We start from the raw sequence: 24,676 nt of genomic DNA, 5'->3' as shown, positions 1-24,676 counted from the left end.
GATTTAATAATTTGACCCCTAAAGATAAATTTTAAACTCCATATGTTGGACAATTATAAAAAATTTTCTAGAGAACAGATGCTGGAAATGAGAAGGTATAGAAAAAACTATATTTATTTATTAAGGAAAAAAGAAAAGCATACAATCAACCTTAACAATACTAATACATGGAAAGATATGGCAATTATTTAAAAGCACTCTGTGACAATGACGAGTAATCAATCCAACTCGATCAGTAAAATCATAAAGTAGTAGACAATTTGTGCTACTAAAACATGTCCGACTTCGAGTAATTATACAATGGAATACAATAACGGTTTACTTTATCATCTCATATAATAATGGATCACACTAATTAAATTAATAGTATGATTCATTATTTATGTGAGAGAGAAAAGTATTTTATTAGTATATTCTCAAAATATTGTATAATTTTCAATATCCACGTGTTGCATATATCATCACTTTTTTTTTCTTTTATCACAAAGAAAATGCAATGAATATAGCAACTCCAATCGACACCAATACTCCATGCTTTGCGATACTCACAGCACCAGAATCAACCGCTGTAGAAGTAGTACTAGTCTTTGGGCTGGCTGCTGCCGTTGTCTTCTTAGCCTTAGGCTTGGTTGGGGCTGGTGCTGGAGCTGGTGATGGAGGCTTTGGAACAAAAAGGTCAAGAGGAAGAAGCACTTTGTCTACTTGATAAATAGCAAGCTGAAAATTCGAATAAAGAGTACCGCTCACTGAAGCATTGACAAGGCCAGTCGAAATGTTCACTTGGCTTCCAACACTGGTCACATTTAGTGGGTAATCACCAGGTTTGTTATCTCCTGCCTGTGTTCGCACTGGGTTGCTCACAGTTTGGAAGTTTTCCAAAGTATAATAAGTGGGCAAGATATGAAACTGTATAAGTCGGACCTTTTCTTCGTTATTGAGAGAGTTTAGGGTGCCAGCTTTGAGGTTGGAAACTGAGTTATCGTTTGGAGCAAAAAGAGTGAAACGAATGCTTGAATCGTTGAGCTGCCCTTTGAGTTGGTCAGCCACTCCAGTGCTCTTTAAGAGGCGGATTAGGATCGTGAACCCACCGACCTTTTGGAGGATTTTGACGACATCTGGAGGACCAGGCGGGGCTGGGGCATTGGCAGGTGAAGCCACAGCAGGCAGTGTTGGGGCCTGAGCTGGCTGCCCTAAGGTTGTGGTGCAGTGGAAGAGAAAAACAAGTAGAAGTGAAAGAAAGAAAAGAGCTTGTTTGGCCATCTTTGTATAGTGGGCTGTGTTTGGTTTAGGGAGTTTGCTGATGCAAGAGTTGTACTTGCTGGAGTGTGTTTGATATGCGTTGAAGGGATGGAAGTGGCTTTTTATATAGGCTGGGAGACAATGAATTTAGGTGAAAGGGTACAATCTTAGTTAAAAGAACTTAATCTTAGTTACAAAACCTTAGATGTTAGCAGTTCATCTTTTCTGTGAGAGGTGGAGGATGATAGGATAGAATGAGAGAGAGATTTTATTTGCAGTTTAGTTTGCTTGTGAAATCAGGAAAAAAATAGGGGATCCGATTTGTGTTTTGGGATTAGAAATATGGATATGATTGCTTAGCTTTCCCTTACGATGAATCTTATAGCTATAAAAACTCATTTGTTCATGCGACAACCTTTTGGTTATGGAGAAGATTCGCCAACTTAGTCTCCTTCCCTACTCCCACTGCAAATCCTTCTTCTCAGGTACAGGATTTCCTTCCTTCTCTTTCTAATACTTAGTTTGTTTGCTTAGGAGATGGAGGAAGTTGTTTATTCCTAAATAAAATAAATAATTAAAATTTATTAAAAAAAATAAATAAATAAATAAAAAACCTTGCTTTTTAGATAACACAATAATAAGTGGCTGTTTCTTAATAACCCAGATACATACAGCGTTTTAAAATTTTAGTTGAATTTTTCCTCTGAAATAAAAATAAAAAATTGAAACAGAGAATAGTAATTTGATGTTCAATGAAAATATACTATGTTCACTTATTCACAAGCTATTGCCAATACTCTTCTATTTTTTTTTTTTTTTTTTCGTTAGTTCTCTTATATCACTATCCATTTTCATTGTTCTTCAAAACACGAGAATATTGTCACTTGCATTTAATTTTGCCTTGGCATGTAGTCACTTGATTTTATCATCTTCAATCCATTATTATGATATAATTTTATACTAGTTATGACGGCTCTACGTGACCTAATATCCACTTGGTCTGTTGGTGGTGCTTATCATCAGGCTCATCACATATTTTAGTTATGTTAATTAAACTTGGTCCCTTCTATAACCACTTAAACAATAGGTCAATAGCCTTCAAGCACTTTGTATATAGAAAGTGTCAATTCAATTACAAATCACTTAGGTAGAGAAAAATGATTAATATTGCATTAATTTTTTCCTTTTATTACTCTTATGTCATATTTAACGTATTAAATCAAAGTGTATTCAATTATATCATTCTATAATAGATAAATTTATATTGTTAATGTTTCTCAAAAAAAAAAAATTATATTGTTAATTAGTGGATCAATTTTTCCTTTTATTAATCTTATATCTTAAATTCTTAGGTTGTTCAATAAATCAAAGCATATTCAAGATATACATTCCTAGAAATAGATATAAGAAAATCTTTTTAATAAAAGCCTTCCTTATTTTCAAAAAATAAATTTTTTTAAACATTTGGAGAATTAGATTTAGATATATGGACACTATTTATATATATGAGAATTTTTTTTTAGTTTTTATTTTTATTATTGTTATATTTTTCATATATTAACTTGTATGTGTTTAGGTCATTATAGTGACCTTTATTATTTAAGGAATTTAAAATTGATTAACTTTTAAATGTTTCGTAATTATTAAAAAATATTAATATACTTTATGCGTGTAACCTCTAAATTATTCAATAAAATTCTTTATATAAAATGTTTAAAGAATATTAATTATAAACAATATAATTTAAAAGCTAGTTCATGGATTACAAAATTGGCTAGATGGGAAAAAAATTATTCAGATTATGTAAATACCAACTTGGTATAAATATTTATGTTATATATAAGAAAATAGCATGTGTTAAATCAAATTACACATATATTTTAAGTAAAATATATATATATATATATATATATCTAATAGTCTAATAGTTTTTTTTTTTTTTGGGGGTGGGGGGGGGGAATTTTTTTAATAAATTTAGCTTGGTCCCTTGGAAAAAGTTTTAGGTCCGTCACTAATCCATTTACGTTGAACTCAATGTAATACCACTTACAAAAAATGGAGAAGGATAATTTTTCCAATCAAGTTAATTTATTCATTATTCTATCATAGTCAAGTTAATTTTTCCACTCAAGGACTATATTACAGATGGGACGGCCTGGATTCACTTCAAGCCCATAGATTACACAAGATTTACTTGTTCACATGATTGTATCATGACAGAATTTCTATATACTTCCCTCATCTATTAACTTCACAAGCATAAATTACATCAACATGATAACATTCGCATTTTATGAGACTAGCTTGCTTATGTACTGCGGTAATTGTTAATGAAATTTTCCTATTATTATTACAACATAAAATTCACTTTTAATATATATGTGTAGTTAGTTTTAGTCAGCTTGCTTTAGTGAATATTTTTTGGTTTCTTGGACTTAAGGAGATAACAATATCAAATTATAATCCAAACTTCAAACATGATTTCATTAATAGGACAGTAGAAATCATAAACTTCCTGAAATTTCCAATTTAAAGCCAAAATTGATTTTTCTTTTCTAAAAGTGATGATTTATGAGACATTACCACAAAGGTACTTGTGCTCATACTTCAACAAATAATAACTTGAAGCTAACTGAGTTAAGCTCCAATAGCAAGAAATAATTATTATCTTTAATATCTAGAGTTGAAATAAAGCATAGCAGATCAATAGCGTAATGATCATATTCCCTTCAGAAGTGCCATCTATTATACATTGCTTAGTAATATGTTCTCAAAATTATATGATTTGTCGTAATGCTGATGTATAATGCTAATGTACCTTGCAGGTTTTTTTCTTTTAATATAAATTCAATAATTACAACAATCAAGTGTGAGATCCGAAGCTTCGAACCCTAATTCTTCTCTTCATAAAGAATAGCAGGTAATGCTAAACCTTACAAGGCTCTTGACTACCTTGTAGACGTTTTGCATAAGTAGTAATTTAAAACCATAGTAAGACTTGCTAGAGTAGTTGAGATCTAATCTCCCCCACCACCCCCCCCCCCCCCTTTTTTTTTTTGTGTGTGTATCAAGTTGGGGTGTGTTGGGAACAAACATACCACAACCACTTGTTTTCGTGACTTCTACTCATATATCTGTTCAAGTGAGACAGGCATATATGTTGATGGCATTATATTCTTTATGCACTCTCAATTTAGGAAGAAATTAATCATTTTGTTATCTCTAGCGTTCCATGGCCAAAAATGATCAAATTCGATTCATATATTTTTCTTGAATCAATTCCCTCTTTGCCATATCTAAAATCAATTTTGTTTAATTACCGGATAAACTTTTTCTCTTAAACAGTACATCATGCACTGCACTGCACTGCTCATGGCTTACCAGTACATTTGTGCTGCAGTGCTAGTCTCATTCTTGTATGTATTTATTATCTAAAGCATCCATGATCGTTTATCCTAAAAGTACATAACTCAAAATGGAAATTTGAATGCTCAAGCCCAATGAATGACACAACTTCTCTAGAAAAATCAATTATACAAGATTCTCAAGTACATGGAAGCTGGAAGTGAAAAATAACATAATACCCTCAAAAAAAAATCAAGATTAAAACTTAACAGTACATTGGTACGCATCACAAACTGGCATTACACATAACGGGACAGCTAGGAAAATGGAAAATTATTTGAAAGCACTCGGTTTTGATCACGACCCTTCAATCCAACTCACCAAAAATCATACGGGACTCGACAATTGGACCCCCAGAAAAGTATATATCCAGCTGATGCATAATTCATCATGTTCCCTTTGTTACAAAGAAAGTAGTGCTGCAATCACAGCAACTCCAATGGACAACAAAAATCCATGTCTACTGAGTCTGAGACTCAATGCACCATTCTGATCCGCTGTGGCAGAATCAGGACTTCCCGCAGCAGTCTTCTTCTTAGTCTTAGCTTTAGTAGCAGCAGGTGCAGGTGCTGGTGCAGGAGGCCTAGGAGCAAAGATTGCCTGTGGAAGAAGCACTGAATCCACTTGATAAACAGCTAGTTGATTATCAGAATAAACTGAACCCCCTACTGTGGTATTGACAAGACCAGAGGAGATGTTCACTGAGTTGCCTGAAGTGGTCACATTTAGTGGGAACTCACCAGGACTGGAATCTCCAGCCTGTGTCCTCAATGGGTTACTCACGGTTTGGAAGTTTGTCATAGATAGAAAATTGGGTAAGATGTGAAACTGTATTAGCTCAACCTTTTGTTCATCAGTAAGAGAATTAAGAGTGCCGGATTTGAGGTTGGAAAATGCGCTATCACTTGGAGCAAGAAAGGTTAGGCCGTTGTTTGTATCGTTGAGCTGCTGGTTGATTTGGTCAGCCACTTTGGTGCTCTTTAAGAGGCGGATTAAGATCGTGAACTGACCGGCCTTTTCGAGGATTTTGGTCACGTTGGTTGGCCCGGGTGGTGCCGGGGCCTGAGCTGGCTGGGCTAAAGTTGTGGTGCAATGGAAGAGGAAAACTAGAACAAGGGAGAGGGAGAAAAGAGCCTGTTTGTTCATGTTTGTGTTGTGTTTTTTTTTTTTTTTTTTTGGGAAGTGGAGTTGGTAGTGTTTTGCTTTGGCAATGTGCTAATGCAAGAGTGGTCCTTGCAGTAGAAAGAGTGTTTGATATGTATGAGAAAGAGGAGAGGGTTTTTATTAAGGTTGAAGGATGACAAAGTTAGGTGAAAGGGAACAATTATAGTTACAAAACCATTGTAGTTAGCAGCTCATCGTTTTTATGGAAGGTGGTGAAATGAATGGATAGAATGAGAGAGATTTTGCTCTTTGAGCGACCAGTTTGCTTGGGAAGGCAGGAAAAACAGAGGGGATAAATATCTCAAGTGGGTGTGTCGGCTAATAAAAGATGTGCATGATTGCTTTGCTTTCACTTTTTAATTATGCAATTGTGCTATAAAAACCGATTTCTTTGCCACCAACTTAAGAAAGAAGTTTCCGTAGGTTTCACTGTGGAAGAGCATATCTTTGATGAGGACCAATGACAGATTTGCAAGTGAGGTCCCAGTGGCCCAACCTCACGGATGTTAGCTTCTGACCTATGCCAGCTTACTCAACGTTAATTGCTCCATGTGAATGGGTCACCAGCAGAGTTGACATTCTGTTCACTGTAAATTCTTTTTTTGGATATGCGTTCACTGTAAATTCTAGATTTTTTTTTTTTTTTTGGAGTTCAATTCAAGGAAATATTTCACTTTCGGCCCAAAAGCCAGTTGCTTTGTCAGACACTTGGTGCCTTCTAGGCCCATATGGTGCCAGACAATAGAACTCATTATTTAGGCTTTGGGCATGAATCATGGACTAGTGTGTAATTACCAATTAGGTTAGCTACTTCTCTGCATGATTGTCTGACCTCACAAGGAGTTTTTTTTTTTTTTGTGCTGAATCAGAAGGAGATGTTAAGACTTAAGAGCTCCAAGTTTAGTTATAAATTGTATAAACATAAAACAACATAATCTTCTTCTCTCTTTTTTAACTTGGTTAGAAATCCTAGATATGCTAACCCACATATTGAACCCGGTCTCCCCTTCTCAATCCCCAACTCCAAGCTCTCAGGAGGAACCAATCCACTTCAGATGGGATTGGTTAAAACAACCTAGTCCTTAAGTTATATAATACATGGGAAAATTTCACTTTAATATTCTAAATAGTTACTGATTTAAAAAAAAAAAAATGTTCCAATATAAATTTCATATTATTGTAAATACTGAAGTCAAAAACATATTTGAAAAGGGAAAAAAAGTCTTCTTCAATTTATTTTTTGCTAAAATTTTAATCGTACCTTTTAAATTTGAGAGAATTGTCATTTTATTTCTTAAAGTTTATTTTGTCATTTTAGTTTCTAAACTTTAACATTTTTGACAAGTTGGTCCTTCCATCCATTATCATATGTAAAGTTGTTGCTTTTCACATATTTGATACAACGTTGTTTTATTGAAAGTAACCAAAATTTATGGATGACAATTGAAGAAATGACTAACTTAGCAAAAATGTTAAAGTTTAAAGCCTTAAAAAAAATAAAAATAAAAAAAAAAGGAAAAACGAGGGTGGTAAAAAGCCCATTAACTCAAACTTTTTTTTTTTTTTTTTTTGAGGAAACATTAACTCAAACTTAATGTGTATAAAAGTATAAATTATATTTTGATATATAGGGAAAAATGGGCATTTGCCCCTAATTTACAAGCTATGTAGCAAAATGCCTCTGTTTTGAAATTATTTAGCAAAATATCTCTATTTTTGGAACTCGATTTTAACAAAATCAAGTTATGTATAAAACTCTATATCTTCAAAATCAAGTTATATGTATATTTTTAAGTAAAAATCGACATTAGAAATGTCAAGTTTCACTTAAATTTTTTAAAAAAAATATATATATATATATATATAAGTAACAAAATATGCATAGAACTCGATACTGTTAATGTTGAGTTCCACCTGTAACTCGATTTTGTTAAAATTGAATTTCAAAAACAAGGGCATTTTGCTGTATAATTTGTAAATTATGGACAAATTAATGCAAATTTTCGCCTAATATGTAGACAATTGAGCTTTACCATCATTCGGTGGGTGTGAGAGCAATGGCAGCCTAAAATAGTGAAAAACACTTGGTGGAAAAAGAGGAAGAATTCGATCAACTTCCTGTCTATGACCAAACATGAAAGAAGAAGTTTGAGGAGGAGACTTTGGGGATGAAAAGGCCATGGCATTATTTGTGATAACAAAGACTCTACCTATGCCATTACCAATGAAGGAGAAAGTGAGTCCCAAACTAACAGTCAAAATGAAAAAGATGGATCGTTAATGAAGAATAAAGTTATGGACATAGCGAATCATGTGCAACATATTCATGAGTCAAATGCTAAACTTGAGTAGAAGCTTCTTTTATAGGGAGAAAATGATGCAGTGCATTTGATGCCCTTATTTCCATTTTTTTATATATTAATAAAATAAAATGAAAAGAAGAAGGAAGTAAATTATTCATTTAATTTGAGGGAAGTACACTAATGTTTAGTTAGAACAGTCTATATACATAATTACATAACATAACTAAATTTTTTGATCCATTGCCAAGTCTAATTGAGAAAGGAAGACAAGGCTTCCTTGGCTAAAGAACTCTGCATTGTTGTAATTTGCCCATGGATTAATAGAAAAGTACCTGCCTTGAAATTTTCTACAAGGTTTAGCAGATTCCGACACACCATCTTATCCCTCCATCTTAGCTTTTGTCTCTGCTGTCCCAATAAGCACACTTCATAATTTTGCTGGATTTTTTCACCAAAAAGAGAAATATATATATATATATATATATATTGCTTGATGTTGAGAAAATTAGGTTACTTCTCTGAGAGACATCCATTTTTTTTGAGATCCAAGATAGAGAGAGACATCCATTTTTAAATGCCTGGCTGTTTGAACTAGGTCAGTATGCAATACATTAAATTCCCCAATTGAATTCAAATACATGGTTGCTTTGAATTTAATTTTCCTTAAAAAAGATAATGCTATTTGTGTTTTATTGGTCAATGCAACCAAGTGTTTGAATTTAATTGGGAAACTTAATGAATTACATCTAAGGTACTATATCGAAGTTTTACCCAATAATAACTATGTGAGGATTTGGAGTCATTTTTAAAATAAATTATTTTTCTTCCATAGAGACCATAGAATACATAGCATTTCTAACAGTGGAAATTGCTATTCAACTTCTTTTTGTGAACCTTTTGTAATCCATTCTTGCACCCACTGAATAACTGAGGTTGTATATTATGTATCCGTTCTTAAAGTAAGAGGGGAACCAAACCATACTATTCTAGCAAAATGACAATGGAGGAACAAATTATCTATTATTTATACTTCCTTCTCACAGAAAGCATAGCAAGGTTGTGTGACGGTGATGGATTTGTAGATGAGTTCTTGTTTGACTGGTAATGATTTATTCAAGAGTTTCCAAAATGAAAATTGTGATTTTATAGGGGGGGGGGGGGGGGGGGGGGTGTGGGGAGATTTAATTTTCCATGGCTTCTAACAGTGAAATTGAGTGAGATTTTGTATGGTACCTTGTCCTTGGCTTGACTGTGTTTGCAACAGGGTGTAGGATTGTTCCACTATGTATTCCCCTAACATACTATGTGGTCATATTAATTGATCCTGCTCACATGTGGTTGAAGTTGCTCTTTGCAAGATGTTGGAGACAGTTTGTCTATCATAGAGTTGTATCAATATCTATTCATTTCATCTATTTGTTGTTGAGTCTAAAAATTAATTCACTCCTTGAGGATGTATTCCATGTGTGTGTGTGACCTCTCTATTTGGTGTTGGACAATGAGCATCATTGAGCAGTATTTATTGCCCCCACTTGCCACACAGCATCAGTACAGGGATACCCTACAAATTCGAACGCTCTTCCAACCCAAAGAAGTAGAATTTTGTATATAACAGTAAGACAATGAAGAATTAACTAGATTCTTGGTAAGTATGTGCTAAGAGTGAAGTTGGATGTTTTATCCGCTTCCAGAATTGTTTAGCTAACAAGAATTGAGTCACTACCTCAATTTGTCTTAATCCTGGCTTTGTATCTTTTTTGGTGGACTGACAAAGCTTCTCCCAGGCCACTATGTGTAGATGCCTCTTATCGAGATCCTGTCCCCACCAAAAGTTGCTTGTGATTTTGTCTATTTGTTGACAAATGTGTTTAGGTAACTTAAAAATGCAACATATTATACAAGGGGATAGAGTTTAAGAGTGACTTTATAAGAGTTAATCTTCCTCCTTGTGAGAGAAACTTAGATTTACAGGTCTGCAGTATAAATTTTAGTCCATCCACTACAAGTTCAAACGGAAGTTTCTTAGATGGGCCAAATTGTAGATTATATCTAGGTACTTTCCAGTATGTTCAGCTACATGTACTCCAAAAATTTATTTGATTGTTGATCAAGTGTACGGGTTTGTGTTTGGGTGAACAATATTTCTAACCAGTTGAAATTGACTACTTGCCTTAAAGGTTGGAAATACCAATCTAATATGGATTTTATTGTTGTTGCAAGTTTTATCAGTTTGGAAAAAGCAGATGGTATCATTAGCAAACATCGAATGATTGATGCTAACACTTCTTCTGGAAATCGAGATCCCTTTAAGTAGATTTGTGTGTTTTTCTTGGATCAAAGTAGGGAGACATTTAGTGGAGGTTCTAGGAATATTTTCTAGGATGATCATTAAGAAACTTAAATTACACAAAATTTAATTAAAAAAAAACTTCATACTGACCCAAAAAAAAAACACACACACACACTCACACAAATACATAAAAGTTTTACAATTTCTTTCTACAAATTTTTTTAATTTGAAATTTTTGCATGATAGTTTTATTATCAATGTTGCAAGTTACATCTCTATCAAAATTTTAGTTAGATAAAAATTTTCTTGGGATTTTTCTTTTTGTTTATAAGAACCTAATATATTGTTAAGGGAACTAAAGTTTAAGGACAAAATTTGGCTACAAACTTAATTATACCCTAAGGCTACAACTCTCATTAAATAAATTAACATGGTCAATTTTGAAAATCTAATTATTGAATTAAATTTTCTTTAATCTTTATGTTCTTAAAACTATTGGAAAAACTAGTTTGCATCTCATACAAAACCCATAGCAGAAGCAACATAAAGATTTACTTCATTCATGAGAGATAACATATAATCTTGAATTCTAGAACAGAGAAGAGAAAGTGTATCTTGATGAAGTAAAATTCAAAACAAGACTTAAGAATACCTTCAATCTTCATCCTAATTCTGTGGTCTCTTAATCAGTTCTTAAGTACGTTAATTCTCCATAAGGAAAGTATATTCAAAAGATACTTAAGAGAAAAACTGTTTTTTTTTTTTTTCTCTTCTTTTAATCATACATACATTCTTTAGCTACCTGGGTAGTTACTTTATTTAATAACTCTTATTAAATAAATAACTAATTATCTAATTGGATTAGCCTTTTATGCCAGTCCAATTGGGCAATGTGTGTGGCTTGGGATAGGAACAAATGGACAAATAAGGCTCTAACTCCAATAGGCCTCGGACTTATTTGTCAACTCTTGACAAGCCTAAAGTTACCATTAATTATATAACAAGTACCACTATGGAAATATAATTGCACTCTAGGCCTTATTAATAAATTATTTCTCAAAACTCTAATATGATATCATTTGACCCCTCCATGAAATATCCATAGTGAACAAAGTCATAATAAACTCTCACTTTGTAAACTACTATTTTATTCCTTGAGTTCCCGGTTTAATCTTGTAATTATTTATATTTATGAAATTTAATTTCAATAAATATAAACTTTAGTAACTCTTTACTAAAGTGGCTAGCCCTAAATAACCAGTTCTCATTAAACTTATCTCAAGGAGATATTTTATATCTTTATGAAAAAAATTATGGATTCCATCTTGAGAATATGTGTTCCCTCAACACTACGTGTGATTACCCAACATATTGAGGTTTTGACTGTTAAACTAGATTTCACTCCTGATATATCAAAGTAACCTACATTTCATGATCAGGTTCACTATTTTCTCAGGATTGAGAGTCTATGAAATTAAAAGTCGTGAGATTAATTATTCAGGTGACAGTTGTTAATTGAATAATTAATCTCACAGTAGTCCAGTTCAATATGTCTTACATACTTAAGACATATCAACACATCAACTAAAAGTCTCCACTTCCATGATCAAGACAAACCACCTTAGTTGATGTGTTATAGTCTTCGCAGATGAAATGCCCAATTTTATCATCGACTACGAATTATATTTTGAGTTTACAAGAAAGTTGTGATTTATATCTTCTGTAACTAAATCACATCCAATGCATCTCAATAACTATGATAATTTCCCATTAGTTCATTTGCAAATAGTTTCATATAATTGAACAATTTAATTATTTATAACATGCCAATAAATTAGATTTTAGGGCACAAACCCTAACAAAAACGCATGTCAAGTTTCATGTCAATCATATGTTATTTAATTTTCATCCATAAATTTATTTTTTATATATGATTTTAAACTACAAGAACTCGAAATTTAAAGATTTGATTGATGACATAGTTATTAATCTTTTCTTGAAATTTTGCAAATATGGAGGATATAAGAAGAAAATGTATTTATTTGTGGATTTGTCAAAATTCATGTACAATAAAAAAAAAAATATTGAGTAGAGTTACAACCTTAGTTTACAACCAAGTTTGTTACCAAATTTTGTCCAAAATTTAATTATGTTAGGCCTAAAAAAATTTAGGGTGGTCACAAATATTTTTTAAGGATTAAAAAATCATAAATTTTAAAAATTTATATATAATAAAAAATAAAAATAAAAATTTCAGGAGGACCACCCTGAACTGAACGTAGAGCCGCCAGTGAGACAATAGGTTTCATTATCTCAATCATTTCTAGGCTTAAAAGGTTCAATTGTGGCTCCATTTATCAATAGAATGTAGATGCCTAGTGATACATTATGATTTAAGTTGAAGCCAATGTGAGCTGAACCCCATGGTTTTAAGTACTGCTAGAATAAAGTTCCAACCTATTCTATTATATTCCCAACAAAATAATGACCAAAATCTACCGAGTCAGAGAAAGGAGCCAAGAATTATGGAGTCTGTAGGGGTAAAGTCCCCAGATCAAACAATGGGTCTTAGGCCCCATATAGAATTCGACTACGTCCGAGGAGAAGGTTTGGGCGCCAAAAGGGCTCCCGGCCCAATTCTTATGGGCCCAGACTTGTTTAAAAGGCAGTCCGAGGAGAAATGTCTCCTCGGACGTACTAAATATGGCTCAAACATGCACCCTACCAGTAATAAAAAATCACTCCAACGAGTATTAGTAGCAGGGATGAGTCCCACAAGCCTGTGAGAGGGAAGAGAGTATAGGATGTCAAGGGAGAGACCACAGCTACCACATTAAATGCATGGCAGCTACTTTTCTGGCCACATTAATGTGGAGAGGACTGGCGAACAGTGTTACCTTGGCTACTACAACTCACAGAAAGATGGGGTAGATGTCCGATGGGACGGGCACTCAAGTAAAGATCCAGATAATCAACAGGTATAAGGATCTGATGACTTCAAGGGGGCTATATAAGAGAAGGGAGTCCCTATGAAGAAGGGGACTAAAAAAAAAAAAAACTTAGAACAGAAGAAGGAGAGAAAGACCATAGCCTTTGATTAGGAATAGAAGTGCACTCCATACGTCTCCTCGGACCGAATATCCAATGGACATGAAGGAGATTTTCTTATATTCGATTGTTGAATGGCCCAAAGTTAACTAACACTCACTTTGTTAGAGCCTAGTTCTGTAACCCGCTCTCTACAAATTCATTGTCTAGGGCTCCTTGGGCAGAACCCCATACCTATTGGGCCTAGGCCCCGAATCGAGTCCCTACAATTAGCGCCATCTGTAGGAAGAACTCGTGCCTCGACAAGTGAAACCGTTAGAAATGGAAGGATCAGGTCCGCGCCAAACCGAACACACAGACTCCCAACGGCGAGACAACTTCTTGAACCTCGAACGGGAGAGAGATCAAGACAAGTAGCGAGAGGGTAGTGTAAAAACCTCCCACACGAGTAGAAGTCACTTAAAAGGGAAAGGTCACGCATCCCATAAGCGAAACAATCATAGGGCTCTGCTGCAAGAAATCGACGACTTGAAGAAAAAGTTACGCCGAGCGCAGCGAAAGCATCCTTCACCCAACTCGAACACTAGCGATGAGGAGGATGAGTACAAGCGGAGATCGAGAACCCCTCTAAGTGAAACATTTTCCTACAAGGAAGAGCAACCTCACAAACGCAGCCACAAAAGCCCATCTTACCAGGGCCTGGTAAACGACACCATGAGTAAGGCCCTAGACCGCATCTCCCAGTCACCCTTCACGCGTAGGATAGAGGGGGCTGAGCTTCCTCAGCGGTTCCACCAACCCACTTTTGCTATATATAATGGTCAGATGGACCTAGTAGAGCACGTAAGCCAGTTTAACCAGAGGATGACCGTCCATTCCAGGGACGAGGCGTTAATGTGCAAAGTGTTTTCGTCCAACTTGGGACCCATGGCGATGAGATGGTTTGATAGCCTCAAGTCAAACTCCATAAACTCTTTTAAGCAGCTGACACAAGTTTTTGGTTCTCGCTTCATAACTAGCAGCAGAGTCCCTCGGCCCCTAGATTCCTTCTTGCCCTTGTCCATGGGAGAAGGAGAGACCCTAAAGGCCTACTTAGACAGATATTGGGAAATGTATAATGAGATAGAGGGAAATTACGATGACGTCGCCATTAGCACATTCAAGAGGGGCTTGCCGACAGAGCATGTTTTAAGGAAGTCCCTGACAGGGAAACCAGTCACTAGCGTGCGCCAACTCATGAACAGAATCAACAAATACAAGAGAGTCAAAAAAGACCAACAAACGGGAAAGGGCAAAGCGAAGGTTTTCCCTCAAAAGAGGAGGGACTTCAGATCGGACCACTTTAACAACAGTAATCGGCCGAGAAGGGATTACTCAGAGTAGTCTGGATCCACAGGGGCACAGGCAGTCCATGCTGTGTTCCGAGAACCATTACATAAGATCCTAGAGAAAGTGAAGAACAAACCGTTCTTTCAATGGCCAAGCAGGATGACAGGCGATCCCGCGAAACGTAACAAAAATCTGTATTGCGCGTATCACCAAGACCCAAGCCACACCACCGATGATTGCAGAAATCTGAAAAACCACTTAGACCGTCTAGTCCGAGAGGGGAAGCTGTGACATTTACTACATCACATTGTCGGATGGCAAGAGCAGTTGAACATCGAAACAAGGCAAAGCACATTGAGACCACCCATTGGCACGATAAATGTTATTCTCGCCGCACCAGGACGGACCGACTCCTATCCTTTCAGATTAATGTCGGTGGGCAGGCTCCCTTCTGAAGCTGACGACAAGGAGTCCAAGAGGGCTAGAAGGATGGCCACGCCCCTAGTCGGATTCTTGGATGAGGACAAACTAGGAACCCTCCAACCCCACAACGATGCCCTAGTCGTCACGCTCAGGATTGGTGGATACGACGTGAAAAGGGTGCTAATCAATCAGGGCAGCGCCGTGGAAGTGATGTATCCTGACTTGTACAAGGGGTTGAAACTGAAACCAAAGGACCTGACAGCATATGATTCCCCTTTAGTGAGTTTCGAGGGAAAAACCATCACTCCAAAAGGCATGATTAGGCTGCCTATACAAACAGACTCGGACGTGGTGGAGGTGGACTTCATAGTGGTAGACGCATACTCCCCCTACACTGCCATTGTAACCAAGCTGTGGCTTCATGCCCTAGGGGCTATGTCATCAACCTTATACTAAAAGGTGAAGTATCCATCCGAAGGTCGAGTAAAAGAAGTAATAGGGAACCAAGCCATGGCCCGGCAATGCATGATGCCAACAATCTCGCGACGACTGAGTACTGAGTCCTCCACCTTAGCCGAGAATGACTTATAGCAATTAATGACCCCGGCCCTGGCCTCGGGTAGTGAGGAACCTACCGAGGAAGCGAGTTGTGAGGATTTGGACAAAGTTCTTGTTGGCTCCGACCCGGAAAGATTTTTTCAAGTCGGCTCAGAACTACCACCCCAAGAGAAGGAAACACTAATTGACTTCCTCAGATAGAATGTGGACGTGTTTGCATGGGACGCCTACGAGGCTCCGGGGGTTGACCCAGATTTCATTTGCCACCACCTTAATGTTAGCCCGGCCATAACACCTAAGAAGCAGCCTCCACGACGACCGTCGAAAGAGCATACAGAGGCTGTGAGAAATGAGGTTATAAAATTGAAGAAAGCAGGAGCCATCAAGGAGGTATTCTACCCCGAATGGCTGGCCAACACAGTCGTGGTGAAGAAGAAGAGTGGGAAATGGTAGGTCTGCCTGGACTTCACAGATTTGAACAAGGCCTGCCCGAAGGACCCTTTCTCTATGCTGGGGATAGACCGATTGGTGGATTCAACTGTGGGACACCCTCTAATGAGTTTCTTGGACGCCTTCCAAGGCTACCATCAGATACCCCTAGCAGCCGAGGACCAAGAAAAAATGGCTTTTGTCACTCCCGTCGGAAACTTCCATTACAAGGTAATGCCCTTTGGCTTGAAGAATGCTGGGTCGACCTACCAGAGGGTGATGACCAGGATGTTTGAACTACAGATGGGTAAAAGCATCGAAGTCTATATAGACGACATGGTGATGAAGAGCAATTTAGTGCCCAACCACATCAGGGACCTCGGCGATGTTTTTGGAATTCTGAAAAAGTACAGGCTGCGCCTAAATGCGTCCAAGTGTTCATTCGGGGTGGGGTCAGGGAAATTCTTAGGTTACATGGTGACCCATAGGGGCATTAAAGTCAGCCCCAAAAAAATTAGAGCTATCCATAGCCTGCAGCCTCCTTGGAATCCTAAAGAGGTCCAAAAACTCACTAGCATGATTGCCGCCTTAAACCGTTTCATCTCCCGCTTGGCGGACAGGTGCAGACCTTTCTTCCTCTTATTAAACAAGTGGAAAGGTTTCGAGTGGACTGAGGAGTGTGCCTTAGCCTTCCAGCAGCTTAAGAAATACCTGGCTCCGCCACCGATCATATCCAGTCCTGAAGCCGACGAGGTGCTATTCGCCTATATTGTGGTAGTCCCTCACGCAGTGAGTTTAGTGCTGATTCGGGAAGACAATGGCACACAACAGCCCGTCTACTACGTAAGCAAATCATTGCACAAGGCAAAGATTCGTTACCTCCCCCTCGAAAAGGACGTCCTGGCAATTGTGTAAGCCACGCGAAAGCTTCCCCATTACTTCCAGGCACATACCGTTGTTGTACTGGCCCAACTTCTGCTTAGATCAATACTCCGGAGTGCCGACTACACAAGCAGAATAGCAAAGTGGGGGACGATTCTGGGCGCCTTCGACATTAGGTACATGCCTCATACTGCTGTGAAAGGTTAGGTTCTCGCGGATCTAATAGCTGAGTTTGTAGAACCCACACCAAAAGGAGGAGGAAAGCCACTAAACCCAGACCAGAAACTAATCGGCACAGTCTCTCAGCAAAAGCCCCCTTGTTGGAAAGTACACGTTGACGGCGCGGCCAACCAAAGGGGCTCAGGAGTGGGGCTCGTCCTGGTTTCCCTCGTGGGGATTACCATCGAAAAATCATTGAGGCTGGGCTTCTCCACCATGAATAACGAAGCGGAGTATGAGGCATTATTGGAAGGAATGTCAATGATCCAAAAACTAGGTGGAAAATCCTTAAACATGTTCTCGGACTCAAAACTTGTCGTAGGACAAGTAAATGGGGAATTGGAGGCGAGGGATAAAAGAATGCAAGAATACCTAGTCCAAGTCAAGCGCTTACGGGCGCATTTCGATCACTTCAATCTAGTGCACGTATCTAGGAGCGGGAACACCCATGTTGACTCTCTTGCAACGCTCGCCACCTCCTCGGCTCAGCCACTTCCTCAGGTTATTCTCGTAGAAGATCTATACAGCCTAACAATGGCGAGAACCGACTTAGTACAGGTTCACAGCATTAGGGTAGGGCCTGGCTGGATGGATCCTCTAGTACTACTCTTAAAGCACAACACCTTACCAGAAGATAAGAATGAGGCCGACAAAATTAGAAGAAAGGCTTCTCAATTCTAGCTGTCCGAGGACTCCAAACTGTATAAGCGCTCATTCTCAGGACCGTACTTACTATGTGTGCACCCAGATGCCACTGAACTTATCTTGGAGGAATTACACGAAGGAATTTGTGGAAGTCATACGAGGGGTAGGTCCCTATCCCATAGGGCCATAATGCAAGGTTATTGGTGGCCAAGCATGCAGAGAAAGGCACAAGAATCTGTGAAGAAGTGCGACTAGTGCCAAAAGTTTACCTCGAATATACATCAGTCAGGCGGAACCCTTAATCTACTGTCCAACCCTTGGCCATTCGCGCAATGGGGCCTAGACATCGTAAGACCATTTCCTAAAGCAATGGGGAATAAAAGATTTCTTCTTGTCGGCACGGATTATTTCACAAAATGGGTCGAAGCTGAGCTACTGGCAAACATTAAAGACGTTGACGCCAAGAAATTTGTTTGGAAAAATATCGTCACTAGGTTCGGAATCCCTCACACCCTGATCTCGAACAACGGTCTCCAATTTGATAGTAAAGCTTTCAGAAGATATTGTAGCGAGTTAGGAATTACCAATAGGTACTCCACCAACTTACCCGTAGGGGAATGGGCAGGCTAAAGCCATTAATAAAACCATAGTAAATGGGTTGACAAAGAGGTTAGATGACGCGAAGGGAAGGTGGGTAGAAGAACTGCGTCATGTCTTGTGGACGTATCGCACCGCACCACGCCATGCAGGTCCATAGGGGAAACACCCTTTTCGATGACCTATGGGGCTGAGGCTGTTATTCCTCTAGAGATAAATTTCCCAACACAGAAGACCAGCTCATTCTGCCCCAATGCCAACAAAGGACTGCTGGAAAAGCGCTTAAACCTCATCGAAAAAAGAAGGGAGAATGTAATGGTCCAACTTGCCTACTACCAACAAAAGCTCAAACAAGGTTACGACGCCAAGGTGAAGCGAAGGCCCCTGGCACCTGGGGATCTGGTATTAAGGAAGGTCCTGGGCACTGCAAGAAATCCTGCGTGGGGAAAACTCGGACCAAATTGGGAGGGCCCATATCGTATAACCTCAGTGGCCGGCATAGGGGCTTACTTTTTAGAAGACTTGGATGAACATGTAGTGTCACGCCCTTGGAATGTAAATAACCTAAAAATGTGCTATTATTAATGAAAGTTGCAATTCTTGGCGCCACGCTATCATACAATTTCTTCAAAGTGTTAAACAGAACCTAAGTCCTGCCTGACTCCTCGGACCACAGGATTAGAGGAAATTAATTACTGTGCAATTTATTCTAAGGGCTAAACAGAACCTAAGTCCTGTTTGGCTCTTCGGACCACAAGATTGGGGGAAATTAATTAGAATACAACTTTTTCTAAGTGTTAAACAGAACCCAAGTCTTACCTGGTTTCACGGACCACAGGCTTGGGGGAAATTAACTAGAATACAACTTCTTCTAAGTGTTAAACAGAACCCAAGTCTTGCCTGGCTCCACGAACCATAGGCTTGGGGGAAATTAACTAGAACGCAATTTCTTCTAAATGTTAAACAGAACCTAAGTCCTGCCTGGCTCCTCAGACCACAGGATTGGGGGAAATTAACTACTGTGCAATTTATTCTAAAGGTTAAACAGAACCTAAGTCCTGCCTGGGTCCTCGAACCACAGGATTGAGGGAAATTAACTACTGTGTAATTTATTCTAAGGGTTAAACAGAACCTAAGTCCTGCCTGGCTCCTCAGACCACAGGATTGGAGGAAATTAACTACTGTGCAATTTATTCTAAGGGTTAAACAGAACCTAAGTCCTGTTTGGCTCCTTGGACCACAGGATTGGGGGAAATTAACTACTGTGCAATTTCTTCTAGGGTTAAACAGAACCTAAGTCCTGCCTGACTCCATGAACCACAGGCTTGGGGGAAATTAACTAGAATGCAACTTCTTCTAAGAGGTAAACAGAACCTAAGTCCTGCCTAACTCCTCAGACCACTAGCTTGGGGGAAATTAACTAGAGTGCAGTTTTATCTAGGTGTTAACTATCATTTTTCTCAAACATTCATTCATGCTTAACCATGTTACTTAAATTTCTAATAACGTTTGGCTCTTAGCAATTAGTAGCATAATAGAAACTCATTCAAAACAAAGGCAGAAAAAGAAGCAGTGAGACAAGATTCAAAGGAGAAATAATATCATTTTATTAAGCTCCAAAATGCATTCTCCTACAAATGTTGGTAAAATAAGGAGACAAAAGACAAAAAAAAAAATAATAATAAAATAAAAATAAAGGGGGCAACTACGAGTAAGGTCCTACACTAATACCCTAGGCTTTATCCTGGGCAGAACTCTTTACAGGGACCTCCGCCTTAGGTTGATCACCTCCTGCCTTAAGCTCAGAAACGGTCTCCTTGGTTTGCGCAACCACATCCCTTATTGTGATGGTGTCTTCAGGCGACTTGTCTTTTGCAGGGGGCTGCACCTCCTCGGTTTCAGATACGAGGGAATCCGAAGTAGTGACCTTAGCAGAGATAGGCTCCTCAGGAGGAACCGAACCCGAAATCTCGTGAATATCTTCAGGGAAGAAGATATTCTCAATCTTTCTGAGGTCAGAGTCCGTAGGCACTGCCGCCCGGTCCAGGGCCACCCCCAGGACATAGCGATGTAGTCCTTACACACTATAGCCAACTCCTCGATCAGCCTGGTCTCGGTATCCACCACTCCACATTCGTAGAAGGCTGCCACCGCAGCCTCAACCGCCTCGCTGGCCAGGCGAGCCACCTCTCTTACCTTTGATAGTTCGGCCTTGAGGTCTGAGACCATCTACTTCTCGGTTGCGAGGTTTATCTCGGACATATGAAGCTGTTTGCACATGTCCTTAGTCTGCTGGGTGGTGGTCTTAAGTCCAGCCTCGACGCTGTCGCGAGCCTTCAGCGCATCCTTTACTTCTTTATTTAGGCGATCCTTTTCTAGCCTAAGGGCACCAGTAGCCTTCTCCGCAGTGATGCGGGACTGAACCTTAGTGTGCAGGTCCTCGTAAGCCTTTTTGGCCCACTCCTCAGCTACAAAAATTTGCTGAGTGATCTGCGTGGGAGTAATGGAAAATTTATTAAAAGAAAATAACAGATAGACAGGTGTGGAATAAAGAAACTGAATAAGGAAGAGTCTTGGCTTACCATGGCCATGTCTCTTTTCAACGACATAAAGAGATCTGGTTGCCGCATAGCTCAGAGCCCCTCCATGTCACGAGGCAGGAGAAGGGGCTGCTGCAAGGTCTCAGCCAGATAAGACGCTTGTCCTCATTGGGACTCCTACAGAGTCGCGTCCCACGAGATAGGGGCGCCATCCAACTCTAGGCGTGGGGACCAGGTTCGCTGCTCCCTCCTCATAGCCGCCTCGTCTCGGTTATCAACAGATTTTGTTCTTTTTTCATTGGGCTCTTTGCCCTTCTTCTGTTGCTTGGCCTTCTCGGGGCCGATCTCGCCCTCTTCCAGCTCTTCCACAGGTCTTTTCCGCCTCAAATTGAGAAGAGATTGTAGCGCTGGGTTAGTTGTGGGGGGAAAAGGAGGAGGAAGCTTGGATGTAGCTTGCTCCTTGGGGGCATCCTTGGAAGACTGCCCCTTATTTCTATTGGACAGAAGGCCCCTAAAACCAAACATTGGCTTCAAGTCCATGTCTTCTTCTTCGACCTCTTGGCTAGTGTCAACTTGTGCAATTACCGAGCCAAGAGTGGGAGCAGCTAAGGAATGGTCTATGTCCGAGTCGGAGTCCGAGAGCTCTACAGGCCTGGCCGATACCTCTCCCTCCTCGGCGAAGCGGAATTGGTTAATTTGATCCTCAAGAGATGAGTGCGAGGAATCAACTCCTTTTCCTGGGACAACTGCCTCGGGAAAAGCGCACTGAGCAGGTAATTGGATGGGAGGTAAGTCTCTCCGAACAAGAAAACCTAGTTTAGAGACATCGATGCGAGCTAATCGGGAACTTCCAGTCTTGATGGCTTGACCGACATCCACTAAAGCTCGCGAAAGGGGCTCGTAGTCCAAAATTAGAGGAGCGGCACGCAATTGCCTGTCCTCACTCACAAAAATTTCAAACCTTATGAGGAAGTTGAGAGCCTGGACATTGACCAAACTTAGCCGAGGAATTGTTCGTTCTTTGTCTGTAAAACTGAAAGGAAGGGTTATGTTAGTCCGAAGAGGCAAATAATCAAAGCTAAAACTGAAATAAGGAGAAGAAAACTCAAGACTAAGATACCTTCCAAAGGGTCTGATCCTACAGTTCCCCACCTGGTGTTCCCGCCCTAATTGGGCAATGAAGACCATTGTGCCATGCTCCGGAGACGATTAAAAGGTCATCTTTCAAGCCTTTGTTGGACTTGGGAAGGCAGGATATTGGCTTCACCTCGTCGGACCTGGATTTCAGGTAATACGACTCGTTAAGGCTATGACATTCATATAGATGAACTACGTCGTGCCATGAGAGGCCGAGGTTCATCTGTTCGTTCAGAGCGTCTATGCACCCTAGGATTCGGAACATGTTCACGGTGCATTGGTGGGGGGCCAGCCTATGACCACGCAGATAATCCCTAGTTATTCTCCCCATAAGGATCATCATTCCTCCCTTTATGAAGGCTATCATCGGAATAGCGACATGCCCCGTCTTTCTCTTGGTTGAGACCTCATCCAAGGAGTAGTATTCTAGACTTACTCCCGGTGGGATACGGTATTTGGCCCTGATGCCTTCCATACCGGCCGGAGAGTCTACTAGTTTCTCAAGCTTACCCATCCCACTAACCCTAGGCAACGCGAAGAAGGTTTACTTAAGGAAGAAGATCCTAAATGCCAGGAAAGGAAACGGAAAGGAAATGAACGCTTACGGGAGCGAAGATCCTAAATCTCTCGAGCTTGTGAAGAACTCACTGGGAATCTTTAAGGGAGTGTCTGTGGAGTTTGAACGCTTTGCAAAAGAAGGTGCTAGAGTGCTCTAGGACGCTTGAGTGCTTTTTCAAAAAATGGGAGTAAGTTCCCTTGGAAATCTTATATACGGGGGAGAAACTGAACGGGCTTACTTCCGCCCAAAGAAATGGGAAAAACATCAGCCGTTAATCAGGCACCCCACCATTGGATTAGAAGGACATAAAGCCACCTAACACAATAATTAGCGTCTCGTGGGTTACGAAATGCCATCAGCAGTAATAAGGCATGTGGGGCTATACCCCCACACGTGTAAGACAATAAATAACCCCATAAGTGTCAAAATCCCGCATTTTCTCCTCGGATAAGAGGGAAAGAACCGGAATTTTGAGGAGCTATTGTAGGGGTAAAGTCCCCAGATCAAACAATGGGCCTTGGGCCCCATATAGAATTTGACTACGTCCAAGAAGAAGGTGTGGGCGCCAAAAGGGCTTTCGGCCCAATTCTTATGGGCCCAGACTTGTTTAAAAGGCAGTCCGAGGAGAAATGTCTCCTCGAACATACTAAGTATGGTTCAAACATGCACCCTACCAGTAATAAAGAATCACTCCAATGAGTATTAGTAGCAGGGATGAGTCCCATAAGCCTGTGAGAGGGAAGATAGTATAGGATGTCAAGGGAGAGACCATAGCTACCACATTAAATGCATGACAGCTACTGTTCTGGCCGCATTAATATGGAGAGGACTGGCAAACAGTGTTACCTTGGCTACTACAACTCACAGAAAGATAGGGGAGATGTCCGATGGGATGGACACTCAAGTAAAGGTCCAGATGATCAACAGGTGTAAGGATCTGATGACTTCAAGGGGGCTATATAAGAGAAGGGAGTCCTCATGAAGAGGGGGACTAAAAAAAAAAAAAAAGAAAAGAAGAACTTAGAACAGAAGAAGGAGAGAAAGACCACCGCCTTTGATCAAGAACAGAGGTGCACCCCATACGTCTCCTCGGACCGAATATCCAATGGACATGAAGGAATTTTCTTATGTTCGATTGTTGAATGGCCCAAAGTTAACTAACACTCACTTTGTTAGGGCCTAGTTCTATAACCCGCTCTCTATAAATTCATTGTCTAGGGCTCCTTGGGCCAGAACCCCATACCTGTTGGGCCTGGGCCCCGAATTGAGTCCCTACAGAGTTGATGAGGTATTTTGAAGAGCCTCAATGACAGATTTGGAATCATTTAAGCACACAACAAAATTCAGATATGTAGGATGGCCAGTTTCAGAGCTTAGAGAGCAACATGTACCTTCCTAATAAAGGTGTCAATTGGAGGCATTAGAGAAGATTGTCAAGGAAAACTTAAGACTTATAGGAACATCAACATTAATTTTTAATCATCCTGTATGTTGTTGGTATCGTTGCCTCTAAAGATATAAGTCAATATTGTTTTATGTTCTATTATTATACTTATTGTGATTAAGTAATTTTTTTTTTCAATTCATGTACGGATCCCCCCCCCCCCCCCCCCCCCCCCCCCCCAGTGCGTGGTGAGAACTAGGTCAATTTTGTATTTGTCTACAAATTTTCTGAATGATGAAAATGAAAAGTTAGTTAGGAACATTCTCGTCCAAAATATGTTACACTTTTATCTCAAAATTTTGTCTTTTTATTTTTGTGAAGGGCATCTCAATATCTCATAAAGACAAAAGCACATTGCAAGTCCTTTTTTTTTTTTTTTTTTTTTTTTTTTTTTCCATAATGGTAATCTTTTGCCAGTTATTGAGTATGTTTGTAAGACGGATTACCTAGCTTGTATTTCATTTT

The 24,676-nt window shown here is 39.3% G+C and overlaps 3 protein-coding genes across 3 annotated transcripts; 1 reads left to right on the top strand and 2 right to left on the bottom strand.

Moving 5' to 3' along the window:
- Nucleotides 1–96: 96 nt before the first annotated feature.
- Nucleotides 97–1,314, bottom strand: LOC115987956 (fasciclin-like arabinogalactan protein 12). The gene has a single exon (XM_031111601.1). The coding sequence runs from the start codon at nt 1,258–1,260 to the stop codon at nt 481–483; it is 780 nt and encodes a 259-aa protein (XP_030967461.1). The 5' UTR covers nt 1,261–1,314; the 3' UTR covers nt 97–480.
- Nucleotides 1,315–4,727: 3,413 nt separating this feature from the next.
- Nucleotides 4,728–6,071, bottom strand: LOC115983712 (fasciclin-like arabinogalactan protein 12). The gene has a single exon (XM_031106470.1). It carries the CDS (start codon nt 5,788–5,790, stop codon nt 5,047–5,049), a length of 744 nt encoding a protein of 247 aa, XP_030962330.1. The 5' UTR covers nt 5,791–6,071; the 3' UTR covers nt 4,728–5,046.
- A 9,136-nt stretch (nt 6,072–15,207) lies between these two features.
- On the top strand, nt 15,208–15,657 carry LOC115950962. The gene has a single exon (XM_031068252.1). It carries the CDS (start codon nt 15,208–15,210, stop codon nt 15,655–15,657), a length of 450 nt encoding a protein of 149 aa, XP_030924112.1.
- The last annotated feature ends 9,019 nt before the right edge of the window (nt 15,658–24,676 follow it).

Source organism: Quercus lobata, chromosome 1 (assembly GCF_001633185.2).
Source record: "Quercus lobata isolate SW786 chromosome 1, ValleyOak3.0 Primary Assembly, whole genome shotgun sequence".
Taxonomy (NCBI): domain Eukaryota; kingdom Viridiplantae; phylum Streptophyta; class Magnoliopsida; order Fagales; family Fagaceae; genus Quercus; species Quercus lobata.
This window is presented reverse-complemented; position numbering and strand designations above follow the sequence as displayed.

What these genes read in the sequence shown, in the direction of transcription:
- LOC115950962 (XM_031068252.1), top strand. Translation starts at nt 15,208, where the DNA reads ATGTCGGTGGGCAGGCTCCCTTCTGAAGCTGACGACAAGGAGTCCAAG.
- LOC115983712 (XM_031106470.1), bottom strand. Translation starts at nt 5,790, where the DNA reads ATGAACAAACAGGCTCTTTTCTCCCTCTCCCTTGTTCTAGTTTTCCTC.
- LOC115987956 (XM_031111601.1), bottom strand. Translation starts at nt 1,260, where the DNA reads ATGGCCAAACAAGCTCTTTTCTTTCTTTCACTTCTACTTGTTTTTCTC.